At 34.7% G+C, this 14692-nt stretch overlaps 2 protein-coding genes across 4 annotated transcripts in view; one reads left to right on the top strand and one right to left on the bottom strand.

The window, feature by feature from the left end:
* Positions 1–14692, top strand: part of adam22 (ADAM metallopeptidase domain 22) — a 124351-nt gene that overhangs the window by 61849 nt on the left and 47810 nt on the right. For both annotated transcript variants that reach the window (XM_056474690.1, XM_056474691.1), the window contains exons 7-8: positions 11392–11461; positions 13776–13846. In XM_056474690.1, coding sequence (XP_056330665.1) covers positions 11392–11461; positions 13776–13846 — 141 coding nt within the window. The remainder of the gene's footprint in view (positions 1–11391; positions 11462–13775; positions 13847–14692) is intronic.
* Positions 4173–10919, bottom strand: cldn12 (claudin 12). Of its 2 annotated transcripts, XR_008839090.1 has the most exons (4): positions 10807–10919; positions 8663–8965; positions 6422–7548; positions 4173–5487 (listed from the first exon to the last, which is right to left on the bottom strand). XR_008839090.1 is itself a non-coding variant. In XM_056474701.1 (3 exons), exons 2-3 carry the CDS (start codon positions 8937–8939, stop codon positions 6800–6802), a joined length of 1026 nt encoding a protein of 341 aa, XP_056330676.1. In that variant the 5' UTR covers positions 8940–8965; positions 10807–10919; the 3' UTR covers positions 4173–6799. The 2 variants fall into 2 exon arrangements, 1 of the variants encoding a protein (XP_056330676.1); XM_056474701.1 differs by having other exon boundaries at positions 4173–7548.

Genomic DNA, 14692 nt, shown 5'->3' with positions numbered 1-14692 from the left:
ATAATAATAATATAATAGTAATGATAATAATATTAATAATAAAAGATAATAATGAAATTATAAAATTATGATGATTGTATCATGAAAAAAATGTTGTTTTTTTAATAAAAACTGCCAGCACTAATAATAATTATTAAAGTAAAATTAATGCGGGAAATTCAGCTTTCTCTTTTTCAAAATATAAATTCAAATAAGGAACATTTGTTTAATAATAATGAAGAATAATAATATAATAATATCTCATTTAAACATTGAGATGCTTTTGAAGGTGAACTCGACCTTAAGCCTTTAAATTACCCAATTTTCATTTGAAGTTTAAAATTCAATAGTGAATGAATATAAAATGTTCTAATTAGCTTGGCTAAATTGATTCGATTTCCACTCCTAGTTTAAACAAGAAATCAAACATTTTCTTCCACAATCATCATCATCCCTTAACAAAACAGAACTGTGTATTTTTGGAGGGAAAGTTATTCCTTATTTTCTGTATTTTTCACTCAGTGGACAGTCTGTCTGCTAGTGTTGGGGATGGGGGATCATCACAGGCTCCCCACCCCCTCAACATCCTTAACACACTTTCCAAAAAAAAGAAAGTGTGCCATCCCCCAACCTGCTTTCTATTCATGATCTCGTCCCCAGGAGAACACACACACACACACACACACACACACGCACACACACACACACACACACCCACACACACAAACACACACATACAGAAAACCCCATCTTATTTTAAGCCAATGCATCTGAGAGGCCATCTGCGTTATATGGCTAATCCTCCACAAAGTGCCGCCTCTGATATGTGAGTGTGTGTGTATATGGGGGGTGGAGTGGAATAGCCTTCATAGAAATGAGGTCTGTGTCTCCCTAGTCTTTCTTATCTAGCGCACTGAAATTCCCCATTGGTGCTTAGTACAGGAGTGTGTCTGTCAGCTGGTATAGGGCACGGCATTAGCAATGGTGGCAGAGTTATGGGTTTATTATCACAGTGAACGTAATGCATGTATATGCTAAGCAGCAACTTCCCCTCTCCTTCTGCTGCAACTGTCCAAATGTTGCAGCAGAAATAAAGACCTTATCCCAATTCTATTTCATACCCCTATGCCTTTCCCTTGGCCATTGAGTGTGAATGAGGCATGGATGAATGCATTGAAATTAGGGCTGCACAATATTTAGTTTTAGCATCAATATCGCAGTATGTGTATCTGCAATAGTCACATCTGCAGGACCTGCAATGTCCACAGTTTACCGTATATTTTATAAACACAATAAATCTTTGTAAAAGCGGCAAACTTTATCATTTCTTGTGCCCAAATTTAAAAAATTTGCTTTAAATCTTACAATCGCAGGCCTTAAAAACACATCCAAGTAAAAATCTTTCACACTATTAGATTACGGTTAAAATACAGTGTACTGCACTGTAAAAAAATGCAGGGTTCCACACATGTCGTCCCAACACAAATCGAGTATGTTAATGTAACAAATTTAAGTGGAATGAACATAAAACAATTAAGTTGTCCCAGAAAAATCTCAAGAATTGTGTTGTTTTAGCTCATTTTAAATAAGGAGATTGAGTGGGAGGGATTTTGTAGTATCTACATAAAATATCCAAAAATATAAAAACTTAAATTAACGCACAGATGAAAACAACACAACAAAGATAAAAAAAGAAATAAAAATAAACAGCGCTTTATGGTTTTCAGTCGAGTCTAATAATATTGAGGCACAGAAATTAAATGATCAAATCTAAAATACACTGTAAAAAAATGCTGGGTTCCACACAACTCCTCATGTTGTCCCAACACAAATCAATTAAGTTAACTTATTGTTTTTACAAATTTAAATTGATTGAGCATAAAACAATTAAGTTATCTCAAAAAAAAAAAACTCAAGAATTGTGTTGATTATAAATAAATTCAGCTCAGCTCATTGTAAATTAGTTTGAACAAGCAGCAAACATTTTTCTTGAGTGCAATCAATGTAAAATGATGAATTATGTACAAACAGCTACTTCATATTGCAAAATTATATTATTATCGTAATATTTTTAGCAGAATTGCAAAATCCCCATTTTTTTCCAATATCGTGCAGCCCTAAATAAAATTACTACTCCACACACACGTCATCATCTCGTCACTAGCTCATGCGTCACACTAGATGTCATCTGCAGTATAGTCCACCAGCATGTTTAAGGGATTACTTGATCGCAAAGTTGTTTTATGGTTTGTTTATACGAAAGTGTATGAGCCTCCTGGTTTTCTCAGGCGTCCATGTTACGACTATGTTGCAAGCACAAAACCGTGCTGTGTATTTACACAGTGCTCATATATTCATCAGACGTGCTGTAAAAAGCTAATTCATTGCTACCAGAATTTTCTGACAGACTGCCAATTCAATGGGAAACACTATCAGAATTTAAAATTTGATGTAGAATATTTTGCAGCGGGTATAATAAAGGACTATAGTTTACACATTTTTTGAAGATCATGGCTGTAACACGTTAACGCAATTATCAACGTAATAAATCAGATGATTGTTTGTTGTAAAAACCCTTATTAATGCCTTTTTTTTGTTTTGTTTTTACATTTGTGAGTCTCTTTGCTCGCTTTTGCAGCCATATGCTTCTGTAACTGGTGACTTTAGGGAAATTTTCCATACCTCTTTAATTTGTAGTGTGGTCTTTGTTTGAAGAGCTATATGGCACTTCCACTTACCCCTACCCCTTCACATGAACGCTCGAAATGAGTGGAAGGGCTAAGGGGTAAAATTGGGATTGGGCCTAAGACTTATCAGATCAGGCAACCTTTTATAAGCTTCTGTTATCTAGTTTTGTTGAGTTCATGTCAATTGTAGCCTCAGTTTTCTTAGCAGACTGGAGTGTCACCAGTGTGCTCTTCTTCTGCTGCTGTAGCTCATCTGCTTCAAGGTTTGATGTGTTCAGAGTTGCTCTAATGCAAACTTTAGTTGTAACTAGAGGTTATTTGAGATAATGTCACCTCTATATATGCTCAAATCACTTTCACCATATGACATCAGCATATTTGCATGAATTCATTTGACAAAGTTTTATTCAGAATGACTTGTAAATGAGGGCAATTGAAGCTAGCCAAACAAGCAACAATATGTAAGTACGGTGAGAAGTCTCAGTTAGTCTAGTGTACAATTTTAACACACTTTTTAAAAAATCAAGTAACTAACAATTAGATAAGAGTCAGAATAGAAAAGGAAGTAATAGCGTTGAAGGATGAACGCTGACTGTTAAAAAAAACTTAAAATTTAAAGGCAACAAACTTCAGGACAATTTTGAGTTAACTCAACTTAAAATGATTCAAGTGAGGTAATTGGGTTGAAAGTTGAGTCAACTTAAAAATGTCCTGAAGCTTGTTGCTTTAAAATTTGAAGTTTGTTTTTTTTACAGTGCTAAAAAAGATGTTCCTGCCTTGAATTTAAGTTGAATCAAATAAACTTTACGAGTCATTCCATGGATCAGTTAAACAGTTTTAAAACTTTATTTAAACCTGATAAACTTATTACAATAAGTAACAAAAACATGACGTGATTTTTTGATCACATAATTCTACAGTGAAGTGTTGATTAAATAAATGCATTTCAGTTCTTTTTATAGGCAACTGTCGTTATTTTTAGGTAAATTTCATTTCTACCCACAGAACTGCTTAGTGGATATATTTTTATTTTCTCTGTAAACCCTAGAGATGTTGTGGCTGGCAGGGCATCCACTGCGAAAAACATACGCTGGAATAGATGGCAGTTCATTCCACTGTGGCGACACCTGATAAAGAAGGGACTAAGCTGAAGGAAAACAAAGGAACGCTAGAGATGGTTGTGCATGAAAATCCCAGTTGATCAGCAGTTTCTGAAATACTCAGAGCAGCCTGACACCAACAAACATACCTTGTTCAGTCACTTAAAACAACCTTTCTTCCACATTATGAGTTGAACTTCAGAAGATCATCTTGAACGTCTACGTGCCCAGATGATTGGCTAAATAAATTTGTGATAACAAGCAGTTGAATAAGTGTACCTAATAAAGTGTCCTGATATTATGAAAGCCAAAATCATAACAAAAATAAAGAACTCAACAAATATGTTTACCTTGAGGAAACAAAACACCAAGTGACATTTCCATCTCAACAAATCACAGCAGAACATTTCATTCAATAAACTGCACTTTAATAAAAAAAAACATTAAGACATTAGTAGACTACACAGCGAGTAAGATTAACATTATGCTGCTGAGCTTTGCAGAGACAGGCAAACTGAAATAGAGCTGTGCAATATTCAATAGGCGAAGATCAAGTTTAAAACATTAGTGCCTTTCTCCTCAGTTCAGCTATGAAACAAGTGACTGTAACAGTAAACAAACACATTAATAGAGCATTCATTATTCAAATGCTGAGTTGCACAATGATGACTACGCTGGTGACACCTTTAAAACACAAGAACAACAATAAAAAAACATTTACATTTATAAGAAAAGAGTGGAATGCAGCACAGTGTTTAGTTAATGGCTTGTTGATGTAAGGCTCATTATAAAGCATAAAATTAATAAGTGGAAGAACAGTTCTGATAACAAGGGTTAAGCTGCACAAAGGCATCAGGCAGAGATGATTCAATGTGTGTGTATATATATATATATATATATATATATATATATAAACTAATTTTGACAGTTTTAAAAACCAACAACAGAAATTAAAGATAGACAAAATTCATTAATAAAATAAACAACAACCAAAAAAACTCATTAGTCCTTCAAATATAGATATGTAACATCTGCATGAATCCCATGAAACACGATATTAGAGCAATAATCCAACATATTACCTAAGCATCAAAAAGGAAACATTGAACTTCATGGCACTGAGAGTACTACAGTTTCAGCAGTCAGTGTTGGTTACATCAGTTTCTAATATTGAATAAATCACATTTAGATATTAGCAGAAATATTCACGTAAAGATTAGAATAGTGCTTAAAATCAACTTAATATTCAGTGTTTCTACTGACATTTAAAAGCAGAGTAACAACACAAAACATGAGGATGAATGAAGTGAAATGATACGTAAACCTGTCACTTTTACATACTCAGTGAATTTATAACCACAACTTTGTTTTGCTTGTGTTTCATGAAAGAAACTATTATAAAGGGTAATGCACAACGTCTGCTAGTGTTATTGCTTTCATGACCATTTTCCCTTTTTTGCCATTTTAGTGCTAAGAATTATAAGGCATCAGTTACGTCACCTGAATATAGGCTTATCTTTCAGTTTAACCATTTACATGACTTCAAATTTACCATCAGAGTCGTTCTCTAGTTTCTAATCATGAACTTTTAGGTTTTATATTTATGACAATTCCACTTACTCCTATGCCTCCAAGCTAAAGAGAATCAGCAAGTGGAAGGGTTAAGAGGTAGAACTGGGATTAGGCCTAAGACTTATCAGAACAGGCAACCTTCTTAGAATCTTCTGTTATCTAGTTTTGTTGAGCTCATGTCTATTGGCATCTCAATTTCTTAGCAGACTGGAGTGTCATCAGTGTGCTCTTCTTCTGCTGCTGTAGCTCATCTGCTTCAAGGTTTGAAGTGTTCAGTGTTGCTCTTCTGCAGGCTTTAGTTGTAATAAGAGGTTATTTGAGATAATGTCACCTTTCTATCTGCTCAAATCACTTTTCCTATTTTTCTGCCCATTTTGAGCTAAGTATAAGAAGCGATACCAATTGAAAAAGGCTGATCTTTCTATTTAGCCATTTACATGACTTCAAATTTACCATCAGAGTTGTTCTCTAATTTGCAATTATGACCTTTTTGATTTAATATATGTGGCACTTTCGCTTACTCCTACGGCTTCAAGCAAAAGAGAATCAGTAAGTGTAAAGCTTAAGAGGTAGAACTGGGATTGGGTCTAAGACCTTCTTACAATCTTCTGTTATCTAGTTTTGTTGAGCTCAAGTAAATTGGAGTCTCAGTTTTCTTAGCAGACTGGAGTGTCACCAGTGTGCTCTTCTGCTGCTGTTGCTCCCCTGCTTCAAGGTTTGATGTGTTCAAAGTTGCTCTTGTGCAGACTTCAGTTGTAATAAGAGGTTATTTGAGAGATCACCTTTCTATCTGCTCAAATCACTTTTTGCAAGTTTTTTTCCTATTTTTTGGCCAATTTCAGTGCTAATAATTAAGAGGCATCAGTGACATCAACTGAATAAAGTCTTATGTTTCATTTAACCATTTACATGTCTTCAAATTTACCATCCGAGTTGTTTATTTGTTTCTAATTAGGACCTTTTTGATTTGATATATATGGCACTTTCGCTTACTGATTCTCTTTTGATTGAAGGCGTAGGAGAAAGTGAAAGGGTTAAGAGGTAGAACTGGGATTAGGCCTAAGATTTATCAGATCAGGCAACCTTCTGTTATCTAGTTTTGTTGAGTTTGTCAATTGTATCCTCAGTTTTCTTAGCAGACTGGAGTGTCATCAGTGTGCTCTTCTTCTGCTGCTGTAGCTCATCTGCTTCAAGGTTTAAAGTGTTCAGTGTTGCATTTCTGCAGGCTTTAATTGTAATAAGAGGGTATTTGATATAATGTCACCTTTCTATCTGCTCAAATCACTTTTCCGATTGTTCTGGCCATTTTAGTGGTAGGAATTAGATGCGACATCAACCAAATAAAGGCTTTTCTTTCTATTTAACCATGTACATGGCTTCAAATTTACCATCAGAGTTGTTCTCTAATATCTAAATATGACCTTTTTGATTTGAAATATCCTTAGACAGCCAATCTCAATGTCAATCTGTGAGGACAGGAATGTCAATCTCAATGCCTGACGTTCGGGAGCGTGTCGAATATCGGTGTCCGGCGTACCTCTGTGATGGGGCGTAGCTTTGTGATGGAGCATATCCCTGAGAAGGAGCGTAGCTTTGAGAGGGGGCATAACTATAAACCTGCGAGGCTCCGACTTCTGAGCCATAACCGTCCGGCACAGACATCTGTGGCATGTAGACGTGGGGCGGCATAGGCTGTGTGGGTGCAGGCTGAGGGTAACCCTGCATTGGGACAAAAGCAGGGGCGTCCAGAACGGCTGGAGGGAAGCTCTGGGGTGCGTATGTCACCGGAGTAGGCAATCCGTTGGTCATGAGAGGCTGCGCAGAGAGGCTGTGGGTCATCGTGGGCACTTCAGGAAGAGGCAGCCAGAAAGGCGAAGGTAGTTTTTTACACATACAATACCACATAAACATCAGCAAAGCAGCCAGGATTAGACCACCAGCACTGCCGATGGCCACATACACCCCAAACTCAACAGCAAATAAATGATCGTAGCGCTCATTAAGGTGACGGGTGTGGAAGAGGAACCAGACGGAGGGTGGCATGGCGATTGCTCCACCTAGAAACAGAAGCATCCCAGCTACTAGATGGCAGCCTGAGCTGTTGACCAAGCAGCGAGAGTTCTTGATGTCGTCAGGGGTTTTGGAGCAGCAAGCAGTTTTACACATGCCAGTGAGACAGAGCAGAAGAGCCAAGCTGGAAAACAGCAGACCTGTGCAGGGGAAGTTGTTGACGTCAACATTAAGGATTAAACTTAAAGCCCTACAAATTACAATTTTAAAAAAAAGACTAAAGTAAAAAAAGACTAGAAATAAAAAAATATATATTTAAAATATTAAATAAGTTTAATTTGAAAATAATATAAAAAAAATAAAAAAAAATAAAAAATAAAATCACAGAACATCTTTAGAAATAGAAAGATAATACATTTCAATTCATGGAAAAATGTTGTAAAAATAAAATTACAAACTACAACATTTTAACAAAATTGTATATATTTTTTGTTTCTCTTGATTTTTGAAAATTTTATTTAATATTTTTCCCTAACATAGAAATTTGGGCTACTAATTTTTGAACTGCTATCGTACATTATTTTGTTAGTTTAGCTACAGATTTGGCTTCAGTACTGAGACTAATCTAATGTATATGCATAATATTGGAAAGCATACTATAGAAAATATTAATTTAAATAAGAAATTTGTGGGGTGTACTCATATATTTTGAGCACTGGATGTATTACTACAGAAGTCAGTATTAACAACACTAATAATCTATGAAGTAAATCAGATGGGTCTATGTATTAAAGTATGTATTATATGTCTCTGTATTATAAAGTTTATTATTTTGTAATTAAAAAAGATTAAGCTGTAATTAAATTAATATTTACATATTGCTTATAAACATACAATTAAACCATTCATCAAAGAAAATTAAATAAAATTAGTTGAATTGTATAAAGTCTATATATTCATGTCAAATGAAGTTTTAAATATTCAATTTGAAAAAAATAGTATTGTCAGAAATGTACAGAACTTAAAGTAAAAAAAAAAAGTTTAATTTTAAAATATTATAATAGAGAAATATGTTATTACAGAAGTCAGTATTAACAATAATAGTCTATTAATTAGTAAATCAGATGGGTCTCTTTGTATTTTATTATTTGGTAAATAAAAAAGATTAAGCTGTAATTAAATCACTATTTCTATATTGCTTATAAAAATACAATCAAACCATTAAAATGAAATTAAATAAAATTAGTTTAATTCATAAACATTCTTTATGGTATTTGTTTGGACAATCCATACAAACACATCATGAGCACCTACCAGTAGGTAAACAGAATTGCAGCAGTCTGAGGTCCAACTGGTCCACTTTTGTGTACCAGTCTGAGTCAAAGTAATAGCAGCCCGAAGAGCCATCCCGCTGCACACACTTGGTCCACAAGCCATCGTATACGGTCACATTTTTGGCATTGCGGTTGAAGGTAAGCAGGCGCATGGTTCTCCACTGAGGAATGAGTGTAGCGACAGTCAAACCGCCCACCGACAGCATCGCAATGACAAAGGCGAACGCATTGGTGGCGTGAATGTCACGACAAGACATGGCTGGAGTCGGCAAAAGCTGGATACCTTAAGGGGAAAAGAAAGGACATTTTTAGGCAAGGTTAATATAAAGAAACAAAGCTGCATGTATTGCCCAAAGTTGGTCCTTTATATCTTAGATGCCTTTAACTACTTAACTGTTATCCATGTATTTGTGTTGTATTATGTCGCCATTTAGATAAGATACAGTTAGGATTAGGGACAGTTTAATTGATATGGGCAAGTTTGACATTGAGGTAAAGTTGGTTTTATATTTACACATTCGTTCATTTTAATGGTCACTATATTGTTTACCACGCTACTGTGAATATTCGGTCTGAAATTGCATTCAAGTATGACTTCAAAACAACATTAGCACTATTTTATTGTATTGACAATGTATTTTGATAGTCATTGGCTGCTAATATGATTTCCCTATTTAGAATTAGTAAGGAATACTTTTCTGATATTATATTATAAGGAAGAATGTCCGAATAAAAAAACAACTTTACCCCAATGTATACGTAACATATTTACAGAGATTAATAATAACTGTAATTAATGCAATTTTTTTTTTTTTTACTAATTATTATAATGCAAATGAACAAATCTGCATACGTAATATACAGCATCTTAAAAGTTTGGATAAAAACTGAAAAATTGCATATTGATGCAGAGTAATATGAAAGGTGTGCTGTAAATATTGCAGTAATGTCCACCCTCTGCATGCGACGACAGCCGTTTTCAAGGTTTATCTTGGTTTGGAAAATTCAAGGTTTAAAACCGCTATAATTTCTGCTATACCGTTCCTATGGTATATTTATTTATTTATTTATTTTTTCTTACATTTTTTTTCTTAAATTTTTAATAAATTTTTCTTATTTAGTTTTTTAAGGAAACAATCTCTCCATCTGAAAAGGACCCTCCACATCAAAAGCTACTGGTCAGCCCACAATTCAGGACACATTTGAAAAACAAATCGCTGATGCATCAACATACAAGCATGCTTTGGACCTGAAAAGTGGAGTGGCTTACTTTGTCTGCCAAAAATGCCTTTTCAAGTTGTAAAGAAATCTGTGTTTTGAAACTAATGAAGTTAGCAGAAGTCAATGATTTATTGAAATTATTTAGCCTGACATCTTTATTGCACCAAAATATTTTAAATGTTTGTAAAATATATTGTGTCCAATAGGGAAAAAAGTTGTTGTTTTTCACCCAGACATTTAAAAAGAACATATTTTAGAGCAATATATATATATATATATATATATATATATATATATATATATATATATATATATATATATATATATATAATAAACCTATATTGTTTGCCGTATTTTCGGTCTGAAATCGCAAGTATGTCAAAACTACATTAGCACTAATTGATTGTGAACAATGTTTTATTGTGTTAAAGTTAGAATTTGCAAAGAATACTTTTTCTAAAATTATATTAAGGTGAAAGTCCGAATATGAATTAAACCAACGTGTAGAGAGCATATATGTAATGTAGAATAAATGTCATTGTGTTAGTGTACAATAGACATATGTGGTGGGGTGCATGTGTACAGTATCTTTCTGAATAGCCATCACAACAATAGATGGCAAACAATCGCATCTCTGTCAAGAGTTACCTTGCTGCCTTTATCAGCGAAATTACTCATATTTAAATAAAATTTTCTGTATTTCATGGACTGGTTATTAGTGATTTAGTTTCAAGTCCAGATGTGGTTTAGTTATATATTTATTCAAGAGAGGACTGAGGCGCTAATAAGCTAATCTCGGCTAACGGCTAACATTGAAACAACCTGTTGCGCTTTAGTTTCATCCAAAGGAAGACTAATATATCAGACTCATAATAATTGAAGAACGAAATTACACATACATACCTAATTAACGGTGAGCTTTTAATAACTGTTTTGGTGATGAAGCTGTCATTTTCTCACTCAATCGGTGATCTTCTGTTAGGTTCCTCCGTGTTACGTTTTTGAGCACTATTCTTCGGGAGCGCGCACAACACACTGCAGGCGCGGCAATACGTCACTTGCGCGTTCACGTATGTTTGTCGCATAAAAAATGTAACGTAAACAAACCAGAGAAGCGAAATAAATATGTACAGTTTTGTGTAATCTAAATGCAAACCGTGCAACACATGGAAGTCAACGTGTGTCTTTCACTTCATCTTTTTATTTTGTTCACAAGTTGTCTAGCCTTTCTTCACAACAAGCTAGCTTTCACACTTGTGAATTCTTCTGAGGGTGGTTAATATTATAGAAACGAAGAAACAAATGTCTTCGATAGTTTTATATTAAAACAGGAACAATATCTATAACTACTACATTGTGAATTTTAAACATGTTTTTTTATGAAATGTCATGTCTCTTATAACGTTACAGTTTGAACAATGCGTCTCATTGTTATGTAGGAGTATCTGACACATAATCATATAATTTTCTCTCATTCTTTCTCTGTAGGAGGAGGTCCATGTGCACATGGTTTATCAGTCTCATAGTTTGGATACTCCAGAGGATTTCATTTCTCCAGGTATGTTCAGGATTAAATCATTATGTATACAGCATGTTTTCAGAGGGCCGGATTTATGCATAGCATTGACCAGAGATGCCCAAACCAGGGCCCGCAGGCCAAAGTTGGCCCATTGTAACCTTTAATTTGGACCACCATCCCATCTGAGAGGAGAGAGAGAATGATGGAGAGGGTTGGGGCGAACGCCTTTAACACATTGATCGTCATTTCTAATTTGACGCAATTTGTTTAATTTTATTGCTGAGCTACAAAAAAGCAAGCTGAATTAAATGAATCAGATTTGTTTTTAAAGTGTAAATACTGTCACGCAATGGATAGAGGACTATGCAGAACACATCGGTGAACAAATCAAGGCAAAAACTAGTGTAGTTCTGTTATAAATGAGATTGTTTTGTTTTTACTATAGTAAGTTCATTTTAAAAATGTATTAGTTAATATAAAGCTATGTTTTCTAGTTATTTTGAAACATTATTAAATAAAATAGGAAATTACCCATGGCACCTATATTTACCTTTGGCCAACTAGCCTCAATCAAGTTTGGTTTTTGGCCCTTCATAAAAAAAAGTTTAGGGATCCCTGACATAGACAATCTAGATACAAGGAGAAATAAAGACATTTTATTTAATGTTATTATGATTATTTATTGTACACTCAAAAGTTGTTTTTGCTGCTTGTTCAAACTACTTATTGTGAGCTGAAACAATGAATTCTTTTCAAGAATTAATTCTTGAAAATTTTCTGGGACAACTTAGTGAAGTTTCACAAACTCATTTCGAGAGGAGCACGTGATAGGATTGACTGCAGCTGGTCCCTATCGATAATCATTAGCTAGCCATCATTCTAGGATCGGATCATTCTAAATTTAATATAAATATCCAGCCTAAACTTCATTTCTCATCTTCGTTTCGAAAGACTCCCCCCATCCATCCCTCGCTCCATTATATTCTAGGATTGGGCGGCATGGCAGCTCAGTGGCTAGCACTGTTGCCCCACAGCAAGAAGGTCGTTTGTTCAAATACTAGCTGAGCCAGTCGGCACTTTCTGTGCAGAGTTTACATGTTCTCCCCATGTTGGCGTGCGTTTTCCCTGGGTACTCAGGTTTCCTCCCACAGTGTAAAGAACTGTAACACAAGTTAGTCACAAGCATCTAATACGTACACACTTGCGCGGTTGACAGTATATTCTTGGGAAACTTTCGAGAACTTCCTAATCTCGTATCCCTCCTATTGCTCATTGACAAGACGGGGGACTTGGGCTCATCTATTTCCGAGCTCAGAGTTCTCTCCCGGAACAGCATGCCAAACCTGCTAAAATAGTCAAGCATTATCTAAGTGTGAACTCTTAAAATTGTTTTATGTTTAATCCACTTAAATTTGTTTTAACTAAATCGATTTGTATTGGGACAACATGAATGAATTGTATAGAACCCTGCATTTTTTATAATGTAACCTAATGCTAAACACAGTAGGACAATTACTGTATTTTAATCCAATACATAAAAACTATTGTAAAATATGTATTTTAGTTTGTATAAGTAGGCAAAAAAATGATAAATCCATAAATAAATTTATCAAAAAAAGATAAATCCAAATTGTAGGATTTACAATCAGGTAAAGGTAAAGTTGGTTTTATATTCACTCATTCGGATTTTCTCCATAATAATATAATTTCAGAAAAGTATTCTTTGCATATTCATTCATCATTCATTTTCTCCTGAGCTTAGTCCCTTTAATGAACCGCCAACATATTCAGCATATGTTTTTACGCAGCGGATGCCCTTCCAGCTGCAACCCATCTCTGGGAAACACCCACACACACTCATTCACACACATACACAATGGACAGTTTAGCTTAATTCACCTATTCCACGTCTTTGGACTGGTGGGGGAAACCGGAGCACTCGGAGGAAACCCGCGTGAACACGGGAAGAACATGCAAACTCCACACAGAAATGCCAACTTCCCCAGACGAGGCTCAAACCAGCAATCTTCTTGCTGTGAGGCGATTGTGCTACCCACTATGTCACCGTGATGCCCACTTTGCAAATTGTAATTGGGGAAATCATATTAGCAGCCGATGACTAAAGTACAACATTGTTTACAGTTAATTAAATAGCGCTAATGTTGTTTTGAAGTCTTATTTGCATGCCTTTTCATAAAACCAACTTTACCTCAATTAAATTCAGCTCTGCAAGTATACTACAAATCAGCCCCATGGGCGGTTAATAATAAAGCAGAATGAGTCGTTTTATTTTGCACACACACACACACGCTGTGTTCAATTCTCCATACTAATATAATTTTGTTTGTTACAGTTCATCTGGCAGAGTCACTTTTTGAAAGCCCTCCATTGTTCAGTGCCGCCCACCGGAGGAAAAAGAGACAGGTGTGTATACGGTCCTAAAACAATCATGGCTCATGGTATGTGCATGTATCTGTTAAGCTTTGACTATGAGATGGCATTGCAGTGCTGCTGTAAGTGCTACTCCAGATCTCTGTTTCTTCTGTGTCTTTCTTTTCCTCTCCATCTCTCCTCCTCTCATGAAATATTTAGTGCAGTGCTGTGGACACTTTATGGCACTAATGTATAGATCGCTTTTTCCTCTGCAGTAAGCATGTTATGTGTGCCGCAGGGTGATATGAAATATATTCATCGCTAGGTTTGGTTCAAATTCAGATTGGACGCTGTTCCAAATAATATTAGAATAGAATTAGGTGATATTCAGTTCGGTCTCTCTTCTTTTAATGATGTTGGATGAAATACTATAACCAAATTGGAATAATATGTGTAGTAAACGCCACTTTAAACTTTACTGTTGTCAAGCACATTTGAATCATTTTATAAAATAATAATAATAATAATAATAATAATAATAATAATAATAATAATAATAATAATAATAATAATGGTAATAGTGACTTGTTACGTCACATTCCTGAGTCGGTATCTTGACATTCAGATTTTTTATAATTAATAGTAATTCTAAGGTTTTTGCCATTGACAAATGTGACTAATGTTTTAAATTACTGCTTTATTTGTCCAATCTCTTTTGCAATTCTTATTTTTATTCTCACAATTGCTCAGAATTGCAGTTTCAGCACCCGTTTTTTGTATTCTATGGTGTAAAGAAAGCTTTAATGTATTTCAGACAGGTTATGTTGCATTGTTTTTTATTTTTCAGTTCAGGCCATAACTTATTATTAATTAATAATTAATATTAATATTATTAAA

This window comes from Danio aesculapii, chromosome 16, assembly GCF_903798145.1.
Source record: "Danio aesculapii chromosome 16, fDanAes4.1, whole genome shotgun sequence".
NCBI lineage: Eukaryota > Metazoa > Chordata > Actinopteri > Cypriniformes > Danionidae > Danio > Danio aesculapii.
The sequence above is the reverse complement of the archived record's forward strand: the minus strand, read 5'-3'. Positions and strand labels throughout refer to the sequence as shown.

Bases quoted from the DNA above. Each gene is read 5' to 3' on its own strand.
- cldn12 (XM_056474701.1), bottom strand. From the start codon at position 8,939: ATGTCTTGTCGTGACATTCACGCCACCAATGCGTTCGCCTTTGTCATT. The intron at 7,549-8,662 runs GTAGGTGCTCAT...TCCCCTGCACAG, and splicing joins GCAATTCTGTTTACCTACTG to GTCTGCTGTTTTCCAGCTTG.